General features: G+C 39.1%; 1 protein-coding gene across 2 annotated transcripts in view; it reads right to left on the bottom strand.

Moving 5' to 3' along the window:
* Positions 1–11104: 11104 nt before the first annotated feature.
* spon1b (spondin 1b) overlaps positions 11105–23489 on the bottom strand; it is a 164004-nt gene continuing 151619 nt past the window's right edge. For both annotated transcript variants that reach the window (XM_047350352.1, XM_047350360.1), the window contains 5 exons: positions 17817–17987; positions 16315–16482; positions 15282–15440; positions 12218–12421; positions 11105–11538 (listed from right to left, as the gene is read on the bottom strand). In XM_047350352.1, coding sequence (XP_047206308.1) covers positions 11372–11538; positions 12218–12421; positions 15282–15440; positions 16315–16482; positions 17817–17987 — 869 coding nt within the window. In that variant the 3' untranslated portion in view covers positions 11105–11371. The remainder of the gene's footprint in view (positions 11539–12217; positions 12422–15281; positions 15441–16314; positions 16483–17816; positions 17988–23489) is intronic.

Raw genomic sequence — 23489 nt, 5'->3', positions numbered from 1 at the left:
CTTCAGACCGAGGACCTCCCTGGATCCATCGGATCAGGTTGCAGAATTGCTCCTCGCTCTACATGCTCTGCCTGTCCACCCTCCAATGCAACTCACCAACTGGAGGAGCCCGCTCACAGCACACCGGCCTGCCAACCTCAGTCTTCGTGGCTTGCTCATTTTTCCCCAGAACCGACATACCCATTGCTTCAGCACACCTGATTTCAATTGATGGCTGATTAACAGGCTATGCTGAACAGCAATCACTTGAATCAGGTGTGTTAAAGCAGAGAAACATCTAAAATATTCAGGACGGGGCCCCTGAGGACCAGGATTGGGAACCACTGGAGTAAAGGAAAACGTTCTCTCCTGTAACATGGTGGATCTCAAGTATGTTTTAAAATGTTTAAGCACTGAGAAGCTACATTCACCTGCAGCTACAGCCATAGAAAGGTAAGTAGCAGTCTTAGAGCAATGCCTAAATGTGCTTAAAGTGAAGCACATTCTGCTGATGTCAGATTTGGGGAGAGGGGGTCTGACAGCCCCAATAATTTCCATCTTCATGTCCTCATCATCATCTTCCAAAGCCTGCTCCAGTCTGTAACAGCATTCACTCAGCTTTTCTTTCTAACCTGTGCTTCCCAATGACTTGGTGGAGTAAATGAATAACTCAAAGAAGCCCTCGTACTCGTACTTGTCGTCTTCCGCTTTATCCGGGACCGGGTCGCGGGGGCAGCAGACTCAGCAGAGACGCCCAGACGTCCCTCTCCCCAGACACCTCCTCCAGCTCCTCCGGGGGGAGCCCACGGCGTTCCCAGGCCAGCCGAGAGACATAGTCCCTCCAGCGTGTCCTGGGCCGTCCCCTGGGCCTCCTCCCGGTGGGACGTGCCTGGAACACCTCCCGAGGAAGGCGTCCAGGAGGCATCCGGTATAGATGCCCGAGCCACCTCAACTGGCTCCTCTCGATGTGGAGGAGTAGCGGCTCTACTCCGAGCCCCTCCCGGATGGCCGAGCTCCTCACCCCATCACTAAGGGAGTGCCCGGCCACCCTACGGAGGAAGCTCATTTCAGCCGCTTGTATCCGGGATCTCGTTCTTTCGGTCATGACCCAAAGTTCATGGCCATAGGTGAGAGTAGGAACGTAGACCGACCGGTAAATCGAGAGCTTTGCTTTTCGGCTCAGCTCTCTCTTCACCACAACGGACCGGCACAGCGCCCCCATTACTGTGGCAGCCGCACCGATCCGTCTGTCGATCTCCTGCTCCATTCTTCCCTCACTCGTGAACAAGACCCCGAGATACTTAAACCCCTCCACTTGAGGCAGGAACTCCCCTCCAACCTGAGGAGGACAAGCCACCCTTTTCCGGTCGAGAACCATGGCCTCGGACTTGGAGGAGCTGATCTTCATCCCAGCCGCTTCACACTCGGCTGCAAACTGCCCCAGTGCATGCTGTAGGTCTTGGCTAGAGGGGGCCAGCAGGACCACGTCATCTGCAAAAAGAAGAGACGAAATCCTCTGGTCCCCAAACCAGACCCCCTCCGGCCCTTGGCTGGGCCTAGAAAGGAGCCCTGTAGATTAGAAAATCATTCCCTTAATTTGACTATGGAGGTATCAACTAAATGGAGGAAAAAATATTTTTTAAAGCACTCCTCTGAAGTTGAAAGTGTTTTCCCTGTCCCTTCATACTCAAACTGCCTCTTTGTATTTTTCTGTCGCTCCTGATGCATGCTCATCTCTGGCTTAAGTGTCTCTGCAATCTCCTTTGTTGTAAATGTGGGTCGCTTTACCCAGAATTTATGAAGAAAATAATTCTTAAAACTCTTAAATCCGTCCATGTGCACTGTACTGTAACAACAATTAATCATATCTCGTCATGTGAATCTTCTTCCTTGGCTTGTTGTTCCTTGTAACTCGTTCTTCCTTCATCCAGACCGGTTCCCTGTTCACACTTGCAATGGGCCAATGCCCAGCAGTATTTTCATCATCTGACCGCGTTGTAGGTACATTGAAAAAATTATCAATGTTGGTGTCATAGAAATATATTTTGTTTTATTACACTTTTTCGGTTTTTCTGTTCTGCTTTGATAACTCCACTTCATTTTTCTCCTGTCGGATCAGACAGGCACTTCATGGACCTTTTTGTGACAACATAAAATAATCAATTTTAGTTTGTGAAAAGAGGGGAGCAGAAGTCAATCATGCCTTGTCATGCTTTTTGTGTATTCTTTTGACTGTAAATTATAATTTGTATTTCAAATGTACATTATTAATGCAGGGGCAACCAGCAGGACCCCCTGCTAGTTGGGGTCGCCAGGCGGTTGCCTACCTTTGGCTATATAGTAAGTCCGCAGCTCAGGGGTCTCAAACTCCAGTCCTGGAGAGCTACTGTCCTGCAACTTTTAGATGCACCCCTGCTCCAACACACCTGAATCAGATGACCAAATGACCTCCTTACTATGCCATGAAGTTCTTCAGAGGCTTGGTAATGAGCAATTCACTTGATTCAGAGGTGTTGCAGAAGGTGTGCATCTAAAAATTGCAAAAATATTAGCTCTCTAGGATCAGAGTTGGAGACTCCTGCGGTAGCTGATGGCACAACAATTTCTATCTGGTATATCACTAAGAAGTACACAAATTTCTGTAACTTGGACATACAGGGGGACTGCAAGGTTTAAATATTGAATTTCTGTGCAGTGTTATCAAGAAGTCTTCCACGTACTCCCATCCACAGATAAACATTTCCATGAGGTCTGACTGGCCTGCATGGGAGCCGCCACAAAGTGGTTCCGTTTTAAACTGAAAGGAGGTCTAAATGTTTCCCTCATTGTTTGAGCTGAAACAACATCCACAAAACACAAACACAAGCATAACATCATTCACTATTGATCATTGGTGGATAAAATGCTGTTGTACATAAATTTGATTTCCATTGATATTTTTTTGTGATTTTGTTGTCAGCACATTCAACTTTGTACAGAATAAAGTATTCAATGAGAATATTTTGTTCATTCAGATCTAGAATGTATTATTTGAGTGTTCCCTTTATTTTTTTTTGAGCAGTGTGTTTATCCCTGGAATAAGTGTTTTTTGATTGGTCATTAAAAGCTCTATATTGATATATGTGTACATGATGCTAGTATAGAAACCTCTGGCTGTAAGTGTAAATCATTTAATAGTCATAGGGTGGGGAGTAGTGGAGGCAGTGTAAACTCCTCAAAGTCTTTGTTGGACTCCGAGTCATCTTCAAGTGGCTCCTCAGCTGCTACACATTAGGTGAGTAGTGTTAACATGCATGTGTTTAAATGTTCTGCATAAGGTGACATTTGAATGAGGGACATAATGCAGATTTTTGCACCCAAACCTTGCATTGTAATTAATTATGCAAGACTACTCACTTTATCTGGCAAGCCTCATAAAATTGTGGCTTACTGGTGTAGCATAATGAAATAAAGGTATACCTGGTATACCAACCAGAGTAATGTGAATTAACCTAAATATCAAGGTAATTCTGTAGTCTGCTGCAAAGATCCAAAGTTTATCTTCCACTTTGTGATGCATGATAAATATGTTGATTTAGCAAGCATGACAATTAATGTGCCCAATAGCAGTATATATATTTTTGTACTCATTCATTTTGAGGCTTGTTCATCAAACTTGAGTCTCTACATTCTTGTGTGTCCATCTAGTGGGCAAAAGCTGTAATCACACAATCATCTATTTCCACAAAAGGACCTCATGCAACAGATGGACATAAAAATCCCGATTTTAGAAGGGCCTGCCCCATCAAATTAGTAAAACATAAATGCAGGGGACAATGTTGCAGTATTGCCACATTTTACAAAGAACAATGATTGTCAGACAGAAAGTCAAATTCAAAAGACAGAAAAATGACACACTGTTTTCCAGACTAATCTTTCTGGCCTTAAAGAAATAAAATCTGGTTTAGAGACAGCTAAACACATACTACGGTGTTCAAATTAATTAAGTTTAACTCTGTTGGTAAAATTATGCTTGACCAACACAAGCTGAAATCAGAACATCTCTGAACAAGGACAAAGTGACAAGACCAAAATATATTTTTATGTTTGCTGATCGAATATGAATTATATTAAAAGCCTTTTTACTGTATTGTTTTTACTGTCTAATAGTGCTTCCTGAATCATGTAAAATCAGGATTTGGCATTTTCTGAAAACTTTGACTATAGAACTTTAAAGCTTTTTGATGTCATGCATTTGCTTATTTGTAGCTTCCAAGGTGCCAGGCAGAACAACATGGTCTTAATCAAACGTTCAGCAGATCTTGTTGAAGGTCTTTCAAAGCTGTTTATTGCACTTGGGCAATAGGAACATATTTAGTTTTAAAATGTGTCTTTCATCTCTGTAAAGTATCTGAGAATTTGCAACTGCCTTACAGATTTGTATTTCTAATTCAGGTTTGTACAACTTTTAGAAAGATTTAGTGTGTGAGTTAGTGTTGTGGAGTTCGTTTTTTACATGTGACTACAAATAAAAAGTAGACATCTGCGTATAAAACTGTGCTGCCCTCTGTATGCATCTATCGGGCTACAAGTGAGAATTCTGACAGCTTTATTTACCCCCATATTCAAACTACCTAGACAGTCACCGATCAAAATGACAAATCAAAAGTCAGATTGTTTTGCTGTGTTTATGGTCTCCAGGAAATAAAAGTTATAGTGAGGATTTTACTACCTATCAAAAGATTTTTAGATAAATCGCCTTTTTTTTTTTACAATAATGTAAATAGTAAATTCAGATTTTAAGTGTAACAAGACATATTCTGCTTAAAACATATTCAGGATTTTTGACTGCACGTAGCTAGCTGTAGCCAATTAAAAATTTTGAAGTTAAACATATATTTCATTTCTACAGTACCTGCATCAGATGGCATTATATGATTAAGCCATAGAATAAATGTGTTTATTAATCCTTATCAGTCAGCTACACTGAGCTCCTTCAAGAACATCACTAGTAAACAGCAGGCCTACTCTTGATTATTGATCAGTTTTATAATGTTTTGAGATCTATCAATCATCTAAACACATCTTAAAACTACATTTTGAGACAAAATATTGTTTGAAGAAATCAAGAATTTTGACCTCTTACACTTTCCATCCATCATTATACCTCCTTGGATACCAAGATGCTAATTTCCCCTCAGGGATCAATAAAGTATCTTTGAATTGAATTGAAGATTAAGTGCACTTCTATGAAACTGATGATGCACTTCCTACTCTAGAGTCAGTCATCTTCTATACCACTTCTTCCATACTGAGTCTATGGGTGGGAGGTGGGGTACACCCTGGACAGGTTGCCAGTCCATTGCAGGGCAACACACAAACAACCATGCACACACTCATTCACACCTAAGGGCAATTTAGAGACACCAATTAACCTAACAGGCATGTCTTTGGACTGCAGGAGGAAGCCAGAGTACCTGGTGAGAACCCATGCATGCATGGGGAGAACATGCAAACTCCATGCAGAAAGACCCCCAGCCAGGAGTTGAACCCAGGACATTTTGCTGCAAGGCAACAGTGCCACCAACTGCGCCACTGTGCAGCCTCCTACTGTAGAGTATTTAATTGTTTTTATTATACATAACTTATATTATAAAATGATAATATTATAAATAATATTCATACTATGAGCTCATTGTTCTGAGAATCGTCCATGCTACAGGCAACTACTGTATCTGTACTGTTATGTTTTTTAGAGGAATTTGTCCTGCTGGACTTTTGTTCTAAATTTACTCTTCAGGTAAATGTGAAAATACAAAACGACATGTGGCCAAGAAAGTTTTCTAGACACTACAACCAACAGAATAAGTCACTTTCCTTTGTATGGCATATGCAACAAAGCAGTCTCTGTTAGGGCAGTTTATTGGGTCCCTGTCCGATAAATATGGGACATGAGATCATAACAGAATTTGCACTGGTAAATAGAGGGAGTTTACATCCAGATTTCTGCTTTGTACCTCTAATCAGATGGTCATAAACTGCACAAAACTCAATTACAAATAAAATTCTTTATACAGTCGCACAAACCTTTTTTGTAAGTCATGCAAATTTACTCTGTTCTACTGTGCATTGTATTCTAATGCACATTTATCCTGCTTGTACACCTGGTTAAAGTTAGATAATGCTAAAAGTAATAGGTATAAAAAATTTTTAAAAACTAATAATTCCAAAAATCACATTTACACTTTTATTGTAAAGGCGGATTTTTACAAAATATTCATGTGATACAAAAATGAAGAAAAAAACCCCAGCAAAAACAACAAAATAACCAGAGTTTAATGTAGCTGCAGAAATCCAACTTTGGTGATGATGTTTTTATTTAAAAAAAAGTAACCTGCTGAACAGATTAAAAAAAAAATAAAAATGCAAAAACAACAAAAAACAAAGCGACAGAAAAACTATATACGACAAAATCTTTTAGCGAAGCTCAGATAACGATTGGCTGCATGGCGAGCCGTACCTTATGTTTGAAAACTAGAACAACTTCTAGATCAAAGCAACAGATCAACTCGATGCAACGCTTCTAAGGCTCTGTTTGTGTTTTTCAGAACTAACTAAAGCAGATGCAGACATTAAACTAACTGCTCTGTAGCAATAACTACACCTGATGAAGCATAATACAAAAACAAAGAAATTGCACATGCTAAAACAAAGTCCTCTGATGCTATCGCAGCTTTAATGCTGCATCAGCTAAAACAACAAATAAACAGCAGTACAGTGTATAAAGAACTAATCTGAACAGTATAAAACCTCTCCACTTAATATATCTGTTTCTTAGGGAAAGCAGTTTTAGTAATTACATAGCAGTTTCTTTTATACGTGTGATTAGGTAGATTTACAGTACATTTTGGAGCCCTAAAAGATTTCCTGTTTACTTGCCTATGTCCTGCAAAAAGGCTAAAATATCTGAATTTGAGCCTAAAAGCTTAGAAAATAGCATTCAATTACAGTAGCCTTGTGTTTGTGGAGAAGAAAGTTGTAAAAGTTGTTGATGGTAAATTATAAAAATGCATGGTTGAAAAGAAGTGTAATATTCCTCCTTTAAGGTTGACTTTAATAAAGAGTTCTTTTGAAAACAGCACTGAACCCCGAAGAATCCCATCTGATGAGAGCTGTTTGAGTTTGGGAATCAGCTTTATCAGCTGTGCTTTAAGGCTAGGTGGAAAGTTTTGCACCACTCTCATGGCAGCAGTATTTTAAATGTTAAACTTTGAGAGCCGCTGTTTTGTTTTTCCTTCACTTTACAACTAAGCAGACTGGGTGCTTCCATTTTTTTTTTTTCAGATTGCTTGCATTGGGATGGCATCTAGAAATAGTAGTTCACTATAAAACAGAGCATTTGGTGCTGCACATTTCACACCTAAAGCATCATACCAATGTTGAATATACTGTCACTTATTTAGTATTAATCACTGACTCTTAGAAAATCTAGAAAGAATTTTTCTAAAGATCAATAAATTTTCTTTCATTGATTCAGGGTATAATTAATAGTTTTTGTGTAAATTTACAAACAATTGAGAAAAAGTTTTAATATATGTCATGTTGCACTAATAATTAAATTAAAATGTTTATTAAAGATTGTGTGTTTACATTACTGAAATTTTTGAATGATGTCTTTGTTTTAATATTAGTATTTTGGACAAGAAAACAGGTGGAAATCAATAATTAAAGTTTCAAAATCTCTGGAATCACATTTAAAACTTGGATTAAAGCATGGTAAAAAGAAAGTACACCCATCTTTTAGTTCCAGGACCTTATATATAAGAACATAATAGAACTGATCAGGCCTTTAACAGGTTATAAGATTCTGAAACTTTGAATATGCAAAACCACAACTTATTCAACACTGTTAATTACGGCACAAAAGCAAAGCCAAAATCATCAGTGTGATCACTTCTACTAAGGCAGGACTTTTGATGCACTGGAGTATAACAAGAGCAATAACCTTAACGAAGCAATTGTTGCTGTCTGTCATTATGGGAGTGATGATTACAACACAATTTCCTAGTTATTTGAGTCCATTATTCTGGAGTTAGAAAGATTACATTTTTGTAGTTGTACATGATCCTACTAAGTTGTAAATTTTTTTTTCCATTTTAGTACGCTATTTTTACTATCTACACAGTATTTTTTTCATATGCTGTAAATTTCCTCTAACTGTGCAGTCTCTTAATTTCTACTTTCTGTTTTTATATTTTTACCTTTATGTGAAACTTCATGCTTCGATTTGCCTGTCAGTTTGCTGCTGGAACAACTGAATTTTCCAATTTTGGGACAACAAATGTGTATTCTATTCTATTCTTTACAGTTGGAAAACATTTAAGAAAGTTAATCTACATAGTAGAGGACGTCCCAGCGAATTCACCCCAACATCAGACTGTACGATGCTCTGAGAAGTGACAAAAACCTCCAGAGGTCCATCTCACTCTATACAAGCCTCAGTTAGTATGTTAAAGTTCATTACAGAATACCTATAGAAGACTGCAGTAGAAAGCATCCACTACCTAAAAATAACATGGTAAAATGACATAGGTTTATGAACTTTCATCTGAATAAACCACAAGACTTCTGGAACAACATTCTTCAGACAGATGACACAAAGGCAGAGATGTTTGGCCAGAAGGCACAGCATGAAAAAAATGATCAGCACAAACACTTCATGAAAACTGTTAAGCACGGTGGTAGAAGAATGATGATTCTAGAATTGCGCCGTTCAAGGTGGCAGCAGGTTGGAGTAGCTCTGTTACTTTTGATTCTGATTTATTCTTTTTTGGGAACTCTTCCTCTTGTGGTGGATACAGTTGATTTTTTTTTTTGTATAACTGTCCACTCCAGTGTCGGATGCGGGGCAGCTTGGAGGATTTTTCCAAATACTTTCTATTTTTGGACATTTGTTATGATGCATTGCCATGGCAACGGGGTTGTTTCTTACAACCGGGAGCAGCTGATTAATATCTCAAAAGCTCAAATAATACTTCAACTACAACCCCAAATCCCTGATGAGTTGAAAAAGAGACGCTGTTCAGAGCAGCTCTGTGGGATTCTGCAGCACCTCTTCAATCTTAGCCTGGCCCAGAAGAAGGTTCCAGTGTTGTGGAAGACCTCCTGTCTTGTTCCGGTACCAAAGAAAACTCACCCATCAGTCCTCAATGACTATAGACCTGTTGCCCTGACATCCCACATCATGAAGGTCCTAGAGAGACTCCTGTTGGCCCACCTGAGTAAGCAAACAGTAAACCATCAGGACCCCCTTCAGTTTGCTTATCGCTGTGGAGTTGGAGTTGAAGATGCCATCATACACCTGCTTCAACAAACCGACTGTCATCTGGACAAAGCCAGCAGCACTGTGAGGATCATGTTCTTTGATTTCTCCAGTGCATTTAATACAATCCAACCTGATTTGCTTTGTCAGAAACTCCAGAAGACTCAGGTGGAGGCCTCAACAATCTCCTGGATCAAAGACTACCTGACAAACAGACCACATTTTGTGAGACTGAAGGGTTGTGAGTCTAACCAGGTAGTCAGCAGAACAGGAGCACCACAGGGGACGGTACTCTCACCATTCCTTTTCACTCTGTACACCTCAGACTTCCAGTACAAGACAGACTCCTGTCATCTGCAGAAATACTCAGATGATTCTGCAGTTGTGGGGTGGATCAAAGATGGACAAGAAGCTGAGTACAGGAAGGTGGTGGACCGCTTTGTGGCATGTTGTGGAAACAATCATCTCATTTTGAATGTGACTAAAACAAAGGAGATGATTGTAGATTTTAAGAGAAACAGGAATAAGTCAAAAACTATTTCTATCATGGGAGAAGAGGTGGAGGTGGTGGAGGAGTATAAATACCTCGGTGTTCACCTGGACAACAGACTAGAGTGGAGATGCAACTGTGAAGCCATCTACAAGAAGGGACAGAGCAGACTGTACTTCTTGAGGAAGCTTAGGTCCTTTGGTGTTTGCAGCAAGATGCTGCATATCTTCTACAAGTCTGTTGTGGAAAGTGTGATCTCTTCTACCATCATCTGCTGGGGAAGCAGCATCAGAGCCAGGGACTTAAAAAAGCTCAACAAGCTGATAAAGAAGGCTGTCTCTGTTCTGGGGACTCCTCTGGAACCTCTGGAGATCATTGTGGAAAGATGGATTCTTCATAAAATGAAGAACATTATGGAGAACCCTGAGCATCCTTTTCATGAGACTGTCCTACAACAACAGAGTGTCTTCAGTCAGAGGCTTCTTCAGATCTGCTGTAAGACGGAGCGCTACAGGAGATCCTTCCTGCCCACAGCCATCAGCATCTACAACGGCTCTTTGAAGAAACCCTCATAATGAGCTACAACAACATTTAATTTCCCTTTGGGATTAATAAAGTATTTGAATTGAATTCAGTCTTTTTTTTGAAGCCACAGGATGTCAGCACCTTGCAGTAAAGGAGTCAAACTTAAACTTCTCTTAACCTAATTATTCTAGAGTCAAATGAGAAACCTCTGACAGCTGTAGATTGGCCCAGACTCTGGGTCATCAAAAAAAGAGTGATACTAAACACAGCACAGAATGGCTGCAAAAGAAACAAATCGATTTGTCTTAATGGCCCAGTCAATGCCCAAGCATTAATCTCGTTCAAATGCCATGGTGTGACCTTAAAATAGATGTTCAGGAAACAAATGTCTGAAAACCTCAATGAATTGATACATTGCTGAAATAGGAGTGGGCCAAAATTCCTCCACAATGAAGTGAGTCAGTTTGTCTGACTAACATAGACAAATTCAGAGTTACTGCTGCTAAAGGTGCAGTAACTCTTGGTTCTACAAGCTGTTGAATGATGGTGAGTACTTAGTTTTTTAAACAAAATATCCTCCATTTTGGATTCATCTTTGTTCAATAAATAACAATCTGGAATATGTTGTGTTTTACACTCAAGGTTAAATTTAAATAACTTGTTAAAAACATTTGAATGGTGTACTTTCATTTTTACCACGACCGCATAGTTCAAAACCAATGATGCAAATAGTGGGAAAGACGCATGAGCTGGTAAGTTAACGAAGCTGTATTCATAGTTCCTTAAAAGCATTCTGCAGGACAAAGACATTAGTATCTAATACTTTATTTGTGTTCTAAAATTAAAACCATCCCTGTATACTAATTTCTACAATGGCTTCACTAAACATCAAATCTTTTTCTTTACTCTGTCTTTACCATCTTATCGGTTTCTCACTTGCCTCCTGTTTCCCCTTTTCTCCTTAAAAGTTTGAGAGTAGTGTAATATCCTCCCCTTCTCCTCTACCTGCACAAAAAGTTGTTTCTCAATGGGACTTGACATTTCTGATGTTCGCAATGCTCTTTTCACCCTTTTGCTCAGTAGTAGCAGGGTTGATTGTTACAGGCACGGATCTCCCTCCGGTCCTTGCAGATGCCCTTTACCCTTTTCTTTGCCACCCTTAAGCGCTGCTGTAAGCCACCTCCACAGGATAAAGTGCAATCTGTCCAGCTGGTCCACGGCTGCAGCCGGCAACCCACTGCACCTGAACAAATGGGAACCAGCAGGGAAGGTTTGTCAGAAAATAAACAGCAACACACTGAAAAATTCTACAATACAGTGCATGTATGAACTTTATCTTACAGAACAAGACTTATTTCTATATACAACCCTTTTTTAAACTGTCCATAATAAGCAAATACATTTGCTTCTCCAAAGCAACAGATCAGCTTTTTGGCATTTGCAGTGTAACACATATTGAATTGGGTGTTTTTTAAAGTTACTTTTAGGCTCTAGAGGGCTTCATTATTTTTTTTATGTATTTTTTATACAGTAGTAAGACAAGAAATGATGTTGAAAGAGCAGGCAAAGGGAGTGCATAAAGAGTCAACGGGCTGGGATTCAATCCTGCGACAGTCTGTGTTGAGGACTAAGGTCTCTGTACATGGGTCGTGCGCTTAACGCTCTGCTCCACCAGTGCCGCGCTCTAATTGGGTATTTTTGGTTTTGTTAGGGCAAAACCAAAAACTGCTTGTTAAGTTTTATGCTTCACATTTTTGCGCATTTACAGCTACTTTCAGAATTTAGGTTTGTTCATTGCATCCGGTGAATAGTTGTGTTTGTGTTTTGGGAATATAGCTATTTTTTAAGTTCATGTGTTGTTTATAGGTAAATAAACATCACATCAGGTTTCATGCAGTTTCTTTCCTGCTGCATTTACTTACCCGATGCCTTGGCCTTACTCCCACCACCTCCTTTTGTGCGGCACTTCCTGATCTTGCATTTCTTCCTCTGGATGGTCTCGGGACAAGAACTGCCCCCGAACTGTGGCTCCAGTTTGATCATACGGGTGCGAATAGTGTGTCCTTTGCCGCAGGACTTGTTGCACTCCGACCACTCCGACCATTCTGAGACCATGCAGTCCATCGCTGGATGGAGGAATGATAGGAGCAATGGAAGATAAAGGCATAAAGGGGAAAAATAAAAGGAATAAATACATTTTGTCATGTTGGAATCAAAACAACAATATCTATCATTTTGTTAGGATTTCATGTGATAGACCAACACAAAATAATGTTCAGTGTAATTATGAAGTGAAAGGAAAAAGATGCATGGTTTTATGTTTTTTTTTTTTTTAATCTAAGAGTTTATCATGTATAATATTTGTATTCAGCGTCCCTGCCTATGTACTTTGTGCAACCACCTTTCATTGCAACTACAGCTGCAGGTCTTTTGGGCTAGGTCTCTACAGGTTTGCACATTTGCAGAGTGATATTATTCTCTACAAAATGGCTCAGGTCAGATTGGATGGAAAATGTCTGTAAATAACAATAATTAAATTAGATTTAGGTCTGGACTTTAACTGGGCCGTTCTAACACATGGATATGCTTTGATCTACAACAGTCCACTGTAGCTCTGATTTTAAGTTTAGGGTCGTTGTTATGCTGGAAGGTGATTCTCTGCCCCAACCTCAACCTCGGGAGTTAGCTAGATCTGCCCATCAACTCAAATCAGCTTTCCTGTCTGTGTTAAGGAAAAGTATCGCCACAGCATGATGCTGCCATCACCACTTTTCACAGTGACTGGAGTAATGTCCTATGATAGTTTCCAGTCACACATAGTGCAAATGTTAGCCAAAAAGTTTAATTTTATTCGCATCTGAGGAGAGCACCATCTTCCACATGTTTGCTGTGTCTGCCTCATGGTTTGGGGAGCAAACAGAACTTCTTATGGCTTTCTTCTTGTGATTCTTCCCTAAAAGACAAAATTGCGGCGAGCACAACTAATAGGGTTATCTTCCTGTCAGATTCTTCTAATTGAGGTGTGGATCTCTGCAGCTCCACCAGAGTTACCTTTGACTTCTTGGGTGCTTCTCTCATGTATGCTGTCCTTGTCCAACCTGTAAGTTTAGATGGACACCCTTGTCTTGGTAGCTGTGCAGCTGTTCCCTACTTTTTCCATTTTTAGATAATACTGTAGATTGAGCAGTTCTCCTTGAAATAATTTAATCCTGTTTTAAACTTCTACACAACTTTATCCTATACACGTCTGGTATCTTATTTGGTGTTTATGATGCTGTTTGTTTTATCAATGTTCTCTATCAAACCTCCTAAAAGCTTCTATAAACAGCTGGATCTATGCACTGTAATCCCTATTTACTTATTAGGTGACAATACCATGTGTTAACCATGCATTTGTTGGTATATCATACAAAATCCTAATAAAATATTATTGAAGTGTATGGCTATAATGTGCCAAAATGAGATCAAGCTCAAGCAAATGAAAATTTTACCAAGGCACTCTGCATATATTACATTTTGGCTGGTCACAAACTGCACAGAGCTCCTGAGGGACTGACTGCTTAAACAGTGATGAATATTTAAAATGATCTTAAACCGAATACTTTCTACCATTTGAGATTCTGTTTGATACAGCAAACTCAATAGATCCCTTTTACTTTATGTTAAGTTGCACAGTCACTGCTGACTTTTTAAACAGCCTTTCTGCATGGCCAGAGCTTGTAACGTTGTATCATCACATTGTACAGATCAGTGCGCAACCAGCAAAATAACTGCTCCCCCTAAAACTGCACATTAGATTCTGTCCGTAAACAATTTAAATCTTAAAGCAAGCATTTCATGCTACACTGTGCATTTTTAAGAACAGCATATACTAGATGTTGTTTATTATGCTGCAAACTGCAGTTTTTTAAGATCAATCCCAACAGTTTCAAAACACAGGCCAGTATAATCAAAAAACACTAACACACGTCTTGCACATGTTTTCCTAACCATCGAACTCCAAAGGACACTGTCAAAACGTCTTTGTCTTTTGAGATCAAAGGCATTTTGTCCCAATGGGCCCTTTCTTTTAATTTAAGGAACTAAAGGGTCACAAATTGAATTCATACACAGCCTGGTCTTTGTAAAATGGTGAAAACATATTATCTTTTAAAAATACAAAGTGTGAGAATGTCTTGCCATGTTCAGAAATGCATAGAAAACCGTGTTTGACAGTTTAATAAATATTCTACTATGCAAAAATGTTAAGGGGCCAGTTTTAAATATGACACCTTCATTGATTTGTATTCATTAATTTATCTTCTATACCGCTTATTCCATAGTATGTCACAGGGGAGCTGGTGCCTAGCTCCAGCAGTCTATGGGTGAGAGGCAGGATACACCCTGGACAGGTCGCCAATCCATCACAGAGACAAAACTGCACACTGATCAGATCTACATTCAACCCACATGTCATAGTATCACATATTTTTGGAGGAATAATAATTTATCCACATGATTAGGGTGAAGCAACCCTTAATGGGTCTGAAAAACATTTATTTTGGCACACATGCTGCAGTTCTCTTCCTGAACAAGGGGTGTCACTTTGGAGAAGGATAGGACTGCTCTACGACAGGATATGCTGCAGGATGATGAGTCCAAACAGGAGCTGAATCACTAAACTCTTCTTTAATCTGTGGCCTTTTTCCCATAACAACTTTATTCACTGCAGTGCTGATACAATCACTGTGAAAATATGACTCATTTTGGTAAACAAGACGTTAAAGAAAAACAAGTAAAATCAACCAGTTTCTTGTGCAAATATTTTTTCACAGAGGACAATGTTCAGATGGACCCAAGAGGTCTTTGTACACAGCTAAATACTTTCACTGATTTTATACAGTGAAACCACAGTCAAAAATGACTGACTACAAATGTCAAGCTGAGAAAGATGAAAATACAAATTGTCCTGGACCAAAAGGAGGACTTTAAAATTGAAGGACTCACGGCACTCAGGCAACATGCACTTCTCTGTTTGTTCCAGATCCTCGGTGCACTCAGTGGGATCGGATTTTAGCATCCTCTGACGGTTTCGAACTCCCCGGCCGCACGTCACACTACACTCACTCCAGTCCGACCAGGGGGACAGCATGCAGGGGATGGTGTCTGTACACTCAGAAATACAGTTACAGTTTTTGTGTAGATCAATCTCCTTTTTTTATGAGAAACAACTGAAATAAATGAAGTATACTGTAATAAAATGTGTAATAGTTTAGATTTAAAACATGGCTCTGTACTTACTTTGGTTATTGGTTCACACTTTGAAATTGAGTAGAACAGTATAAAGAAACAAATGAATTCCAAGTAGTCGAATTCTATTTTACTGTTAAAGCCAAATTAACGCTTTTGGCTACAGTGACAAAACAAAAACATCCTCAGTAGGTTGTAAGGAAGCAAAAAGTTTTATTAAGCACACAAGTGAAAAGTGTCTTTCTTATACAAAAATAGAAAAAAAATAATATAAGTTTTAAATACTTTAGTCTTAATTTTATGTGAAAATTCAAAATAGGTTCACTCACTGAGTGTGAGTTTGACAGCGTTTGACCAATAAGTCAAGCCTAGTGTCCTTTATGTAATTCCTGGTGGAGTATTTAATGATGTTTATTATGCTCTAGAAGGCATTATCAAGCACATATTTCAAACATTTAAAGATGTTGTATAAATTCACAAAATGGCTTGCAGTAGCCTTGTTATTTTTATGACCACCGGCAATATTTCATTGCAAGACCATCTCTCCTGCTGTTGTATCACCAAAAACTGTAATCATTCATGCACACTGCTGACTAAAAGGTCCTGTCCTTATGCACAGTATTTCTTGCATTAGGTTCATGTGGAGTGCTTGGGATACTCAATTTCTCTATGCTATATGGCTTATTTTTCATCTGCATGTACCCATTAGTGATGCTTGTGCAGTTTTAGCTTCATAAGAATACATGTGTAGTTACCAATAAAACTATATTAAGAATAAGTGTAAACTCACGGCATTCTGGCATCATACACTTCTCCACCTCAGCCACCTCAGTTTTACACATTGATCCGTCTATAGGAGGCATCTTCACCATGCGTTCACGTCTTCTCATGCCAACACCGCAGGTGACGCTGCAGGGGTCCCACTCCCCCCATTCTGTCACCACACAGCTGCTGTCAGCTGTGGAAAGCAAAACAAACAAGAACATTCAAATCAAACACTATTTCTCAATGTTAATAGTGTAAAATGCTTGCTTTTTTAGATTACTCTTTTCATTCTCCAGAAATAAAACATATTAAGTGATGAGATTACAGCAGCCTTCACAGAAGTGCCTTGATATTAATAATATAATTTAATTTAATAAATTTATAATTTAATTTCCCTTTGGGATTAATAAAGTATTTTTGAATTGAATTGAATTGATATAAATGGAAATTTAGGTAGCTTATTGAAAAGACATCCAAAAAGCATTTTCAATCCATATTATGATTTTTTTTGTGACCAATTTGTGATCAGTTATGTGCCAGTTTTTGTAAGTTAGCAATATCAACACAGTGCACACTAATGGAGGAAGTATTTTTATTACATATGAAATAAAAATGAATAACATCCTTCAAGCTTCAGTACTGTAAAAAAAATAAAAAATCTTAAAATTAGAAAGAGCTAAATCTGACAAGGGCATCAAGGGAGGCATCATTATTGGGACAAATGAAACTGAAAGGAAATACCTGAAGCTGTTCTTATTGCACTTAATTACTTATGCAAGACAATGTTCCTTAAAGAAACAAATAATTGAGAAAGAGTAAAGGGCTTAATAACTGGATGTGAATAGCCGCGGAGAGTGCCAGACGTCCCTCTGCAGGTGAGTATTTGTGACTTGAATCAAATTCAAGTAGCCACTGGGGATTAATGAGACCTGAACAGGCGTGTGTTTTTGGCTGATCAAACACCAGATGTGCTGCTGTTCTGAACTGTTTGTAGGAGTTTCACTGTGGATGCTGGAAGACTTGCTAACTGAGAACAGCAGCAGCCCAAATGAAAGTGGTGACACAGTCTGATGCTGCACAGCAATCTCTTCTTTTTTATCCTTTGGTTTAGTATCAAATCTTTGTGTCTTTTTTTGTCTCACAAATTCAGTGCCATGCAAAACTATCCCAGGACTTATTTCATATTTTGTCACACACTGAACTAGGAAATTATGGACTTTTCACACTATTTGTAAAGCCATATAGAGCTTTATTTTCTTTCCACTGCTGCTTTGTTGGTCTATCACACAAAACCTTTATAAAATACACTGAATATCCTGAGTCAAAACTGCTGTGGATTTGATTCTTATGTATTCTAAATGAACAGGGAGCTACCAGTTAACAGAAAGGGGTTGTTAACAGGTACAACATTGGCACATTGATGTAACCTTTTATATTGCACTTATTTTGAACATATATATAAAACCTTCTTTAAATACTTGTGTGATAACAGTGATACCGGCATTGCATCGCTGAAGGCAGACTCACAGCATTCATCGTTGACAACACACTTCTCAGTCTCCTCAGTTTGAAGCTGGCAGAGTGAACCGTCCTCAGGATACTGTTTGACATATCGCTCTCTGGACCTCATCCCCGTCCCACAGGAAACACTGCAGGCAGACCAGCTGATCCACTCCGACATCATGCACGTTGAAGGCTCTGTCCACCAGGAAAAGAAATGGACACTATTTAAAGGAAAAGTTTTCAAAATTTCAGTTTTGCTCTTTGCATGTGTCAGCTGCAATGTAAAATGACACAACACACATAGATGTTCCTTTGCTCAGAGATTCCAAAATATTTTAATAGAAATGTTACAAAAAAAAACTATTATAGTTCAAAAGCTATGATTTACCTACATTTTCTTGACACTTGCAATTAATTTTGTTCTTGTTTTGTTTTCACAACTTGAGATCCTTCTGCCTGTTCTCAACTAGAGAAAAGATGCTGATTATTCATAACCCCACTTTAAAAAAAGCAACAAAAAAAAAAAAATGAATGGGTATTCATAAAACCATGGTTCACAAAAAGCATAAATCTACTGTTTTGTAGTTCAAAGTAAGTTTTTCATCTATAAATGGTGGTTCCCTACCTCTTTTATTGATTATTAGTTTATTTATACCTTTCAACAGATATCATTGTGTAAAACACAAAATGCACCCATGTCTTTCTATGTGTGAGCTGCAGCTTTTAGAAGATCGTACATTAAAAAAAAGCTGAAAAACAGCAGAAGGTATTTTGGCCTTGAATGGATAAAGTGTAATAATCACAAGTCTTTAGACAAGAGAAACACCCAAAGCTAGAAGCTCTGAATCCAAAATAATCTCCAGCCTGATCATCCTGCCACATTCAGTTGCAGTGTTTTTGGTTCACCCTATGTCCAAGTCATGATCCCTCCCATACTTTCAGTGCAGAGGTAAAATATCTCCCAGGAGCACAAACAACATGCTGCTGGATACCAGGATCATACCAGGGACCTTTAGATTTTCAGTCAAACGATCTCCCAACTGAACAATTTCAAAGGATGCATGACAGGAATATATGTCCCTTGTCATCTAGTAACAGGACACCAGCCCATACAGACTGAATATTCCACACAGTGGCTTGGATATCAGCCTCTTCAAAGTTTAAAGAGCTATTTTCAAAGAGCACTCCTTCAGAAACGGCTTCAGCTCCCCTTTTAATAGCACCAGTTGCCTTGGGGTCTGTCCTATTCACAGCAGGGGCCTGAGGGAACCAAAGTCAATATGTATGACCTCAGCTTGTATCAGGTGAAGAGTGAACTGCTGCTTCTCAAGCTTAACAAGGCTTCGCTTTGCCATTTTTTATCCCTATTAGCCAGCATGGTGCTTCAAGAGCCCCCTATTATTTACTTGCAAAGAGACACTGTACAGCCCTAACTGCTTTCTGCTGAAACACCTCCTCTGAGAATGAAGCAGATAGCATATCAAAAGTGTGAAAACGGAAGCTGTCAAAAGCAGATGATTATGTGGGAATAGACCTTGTAAATTCAAGATTTTCTTCAGTGATGATCAATGAACTCTGACAAACCTAAATGGATTTTTCTTTGACTAACAGCACTTGATTCTCATATACTTCCAACAAACTGATGTTGCTTACCAGCTGCAGCCTAATAAAGCAGAACTAAGTGAATCATTAATAAAAGATACAGGTATCTCAAGCCCGGTAGGGCCTCCAGAGAGTAGGAGTGTTTCCCTGGAATATTAATCACCCTGGATCTTGCTTCCAATCCTGCCCCAGCATGGACCCCACAATTATCAATCTCCCACCACATGCTAACGGAGCGCTAAATGAAAACAAAGGAGAGATGCTTGGGAATAAAAAGCTATCTGTGCTGCTGTCTAATAATCGATAAGAGGAGTAGTGGAGGGTGGAAGCGTAGGTGTCTGTGAGAAGCTTCTTTAGCCTTGAACTGTTTCACTCGTCTGATTACTAAAAGACTTCCTGGGAGTTAAAGCGGGGTAGTGAGAAGACAGTGAAGACAGATGTTGCCTTTCAGCATTTGTTCCAAACAGATATCTTCAAAGAAAATTGGACAAAAGAAAACTCAAGGCATTTTATGGTTACTTGTATGCTTGTGCAGAATCAGCATTCGTTCTTTGCATGAAAAGAGAATCTACTTGCCAACTAAGTCAGAAGCTAAGGACAAACCTTCTACTTTAAGAAAAGAGAATAAATAGGGAAGAAATACAGTTAAAGGCTGATGTTAATTTGTGAACACAAATATTTTGCAGCAATCTAAGTTATTAAACATGTACCTTAACTTACCTGTTGTGTTTCTAAATTGTAATTATTCTTCTAAAAAAGACACAATCTTATTTGTTCTGGTTAGCTTTGACATAATGAACACATGGGGTGTTGATTTCTTTGATCCTGAGATAAGCAGAGTCAAATCCTTATTTACAAATCCTGGAGGCAGAACGCTGCTCAGAATTAACTGCTAATCCACACAATTGTTCCGTGTGGTGATTAGACTTTATGTACCGTGGGATTTTTTTGTACCTTTAATTTGATCTCTACCCATCAGCCTCAAAAATCTGTGGCCTATAATTCCATAAGAGTTAGTTTGCTGCTCATTCTCCTTTGCACATCATGGCTGGCTGTGAATTAGTTGAAAGAGTGGTTGTCAAATTGCATCCTGATGTGATAAAAAAAAGCTCTTGAGCCATCAGGATGGATAGAAAAACTCTATATAAGTTCAGTCCATCATGGCTAAATCTAGATTTAGCTAGTTTCTGACCCTCACCTGTGGTTATTAAAAATGGATTATGACAAAGTGTGAGATTCCAGATACAAGTGGCTGAGACAGTTAGCTGCCCTGGTAGGGTGGCTTAGATTAGCCTTAGAAACTGGAAGGGGAGAAAAGGGAGCTTTGAGTAGAGGAGCTGCTGCCTGCTCTGCTGAGGTGGTACAAACATCTGCACTGACCTGACCTGATTAATACATAGATTTATACTTGTATATGTAGTAATGTTTTTAAGAAATAACATCAAAGGAATCTCTGATTACTTTTCATTAGATAAATGCTTGAACATTAATCTGTAGCTCAAACTCTAAATTGATCACAACACAAGAAAAGCAGGTTTGGTGTAGAACATGCATCTTTAAAATGCTATAAGCTGCTTAAACAATAAGTAAAGTTAATCATCTTTTGATCTTTGTGAACACTACATTGATCCACCCCTTATTTTGGATAATTCGACACTAGATAACAAGGATAGGTGTTTAAGTGCTTTCAAAAATTCTTTAATTTCAAAAGGGACAGTGATTTTCAAATCATTACATAAATTTAAATATCAGACAAAGATAACATCATTGAATACAACATGTAGTTTTCAAAAAACTATATAATTTATTCTGGGGAAAAGCTATGCAAACCAACCTGGTCCTAAAGAAAACTGTAATTGACCGCTAAACCTGATAACTGGTTGTGCCACCCTTAGCAGCAACAACTGCTATTAACATTTGCAATAACTGCCAAAAAGTCCTTAATAAGTCTTGGTTGCAGAATTTTTCCACAGAAACTCATTCAGATCAAAGTCCAAACTTTCTTTTTACATTTTTACGAGCCCACATAATATTTTCTCAAAAGTGGGATCATCAAGATTTTTTTTTTTGGCAAATATGTTATTTTGCCCTCTCCTTTCTCAACTTTTGCTTTCACCTTGGAACTCTCCCAGGGATCTCATCTTTGTCCAGTCTTATTCTTAATGTTCAATCAGGAACACTGACCTTAACTCGGGCAAATAAGGGAGGCACTGCTTAGATGTTGTTCTTGGTTCTTTTGTGACCTTCTGGAACAGTCATCTATGCACTTTTGGAGTAACTTTGGTAGGCTGGCCACTCCTGGCAAAGATACTGTTCCATATTTTCAGCATTGGTGGAAAATGTATCTCATTATACTTTGCTGGAGTCCCAAAGCCTTAGAAAGTGACTGTGTTTCTCACCTTCTCTTGAATTTTTCTTTTTTTGTATTTACTTGGAGTATCTCATGTTAAAATTACTTTGATTATCTAAAATAATTAAGTGTGACAAAAAAGCAAAATTCCAAGAAACCTGAATGGGGAAAAATATATTTATTTGACTTCAGCAGGCCACTGAGTGCAACAAAGTGTGGCTCAGGGGGGTCCCAAATGGGAAAGCCCATTTCAAAATATGGGCGTATTGTGCATTGTAACTGTTGGCCCACAAATAACCCCACTGGGGGTCATTTGGTAACAGTAATTTTGTGACAGCTTAGGGTTTGACTGTGGGTTGTATGTACGCCACACATAATTAAACTTTAAAAATAAATAACTTTTAATTTAATTTAATTTTGTTGCCAGATGTGAACACTTGACCTTAGACCTGTCCAATTGTGACTGAATTAGCCAATACTTTTGTTAGTGCCAGGTCTAAACAGCACCTAAGTCTTAACTTCCCTAAGTGTAGAAGCGCCTCAGTGAGATTAACCTGACCCTGTTAAAAGGGAAGGAAATTAAAGAACAGCCTTCTTCAGCTTAATGAGGGACAATGAAGAGTTATCTTGATTGTCAGTCTAGCAGTGCGAGCACCGAACATTCTAAGACTAAATACAGGTCCTTCTCAAAATATTAGCATATTGTGATAAAGTTCATTATTTTCCATAATGTCATGATGAAAATTTAACATTCATATATTTTAGATTCATTGCACACTAACTGAAATATTTCAGGTCTTTTATTGTCTTAATACGGATGATTTTGGCATACAGCTCATGAAAACCCAAAATTCCTATCTCACAAAATCAGCATATTTCATCCGACCAATAAAAGAAAAGTGTCTTTAATACAAAAAATGTCAACCTTCAAATAATCATGTACAGTTATGCACTCAATACTTGGTCGGGAATCCTTTGGCAGAAATGACTGCTTCAATGCGGCGTGGCATGGAGGCAATCAGCCTGTGGCACTGCTGAGGTCTTATGGAGGCCCAGGATGCTTCGATAGCGGCCTTTAGCTCATCCAGAGTGTTGGGTCTTGAGTCTCTCAACGTTCTCTTCACAATATCCCACAGATTCTCTATGGGGTTCAGGTCAGGAGAGTTGGCAGGCCAATTGAGCACAGTGATACCATGGTCAGTAAACCATTTACCAGTGGTTTTGGCACTGTGAGCAGGTGCCAGGTTGTGCTGAAAAATGAAATCTTCATCTCCATAAAGCTTTTCAGCAGATGGAAGCATGAAGTGCTCCAAAATCTCCTGATAGCTAGCTGCATTGATCCTGCCCTTGATAAAACACAGTGGACCAACACCAGCAGCTGTCACGGCACCCCGGACCATCACTGACTGTGGGTACTTGACACTGGACTTCTGGCATTTTGGCATTTCCTTCTCCCCAGTCTTCCTCCAGACTCTGGCACCTTGATTTCTGAATGACATGCAGAATTTGCTTTCATCTGAAAAAAGTACTTTGGACCACTGAGCAACAGTCCAGTGCTGCTTCTCTGTAGCCCAGGTCTGGGGAATGCGGCACCTGTAGCCCATTTCCTGCACACGCCTGTGCACGGTGGCTCTGGATGTTTCTACTCCACTCTCAGTCCACTGCTTCGGCAGGTCCCCCAAGGTCTGGAATCGGCCCTTCTCCACAATCTTCCTCAGGGTCCGGTCACCTCTTCTCGTTGTGCA

Source organism: Girardinichthys multiradiatus, chromosome 2, assembly GCF_021462225.1.
Source record: "Girardinichthys multiradiatus isolate DD_20200921_A chromosome 2, DD_fGirMul_XY1, whole genome shotgun sequence".
Taxonomy (NCBI): domain Eukaryota; kingdom Metazoa; phylum Chordata; class Actinopteri; order Cyprinodontiformes; family Goodeidae; genus Girardinichthys; species Girardinichthys multiradiatus.
Note: the sequence above shows the minus strand (reverse complement) of the source record. Positions and strands in the feature narration are given on the sequence as shown.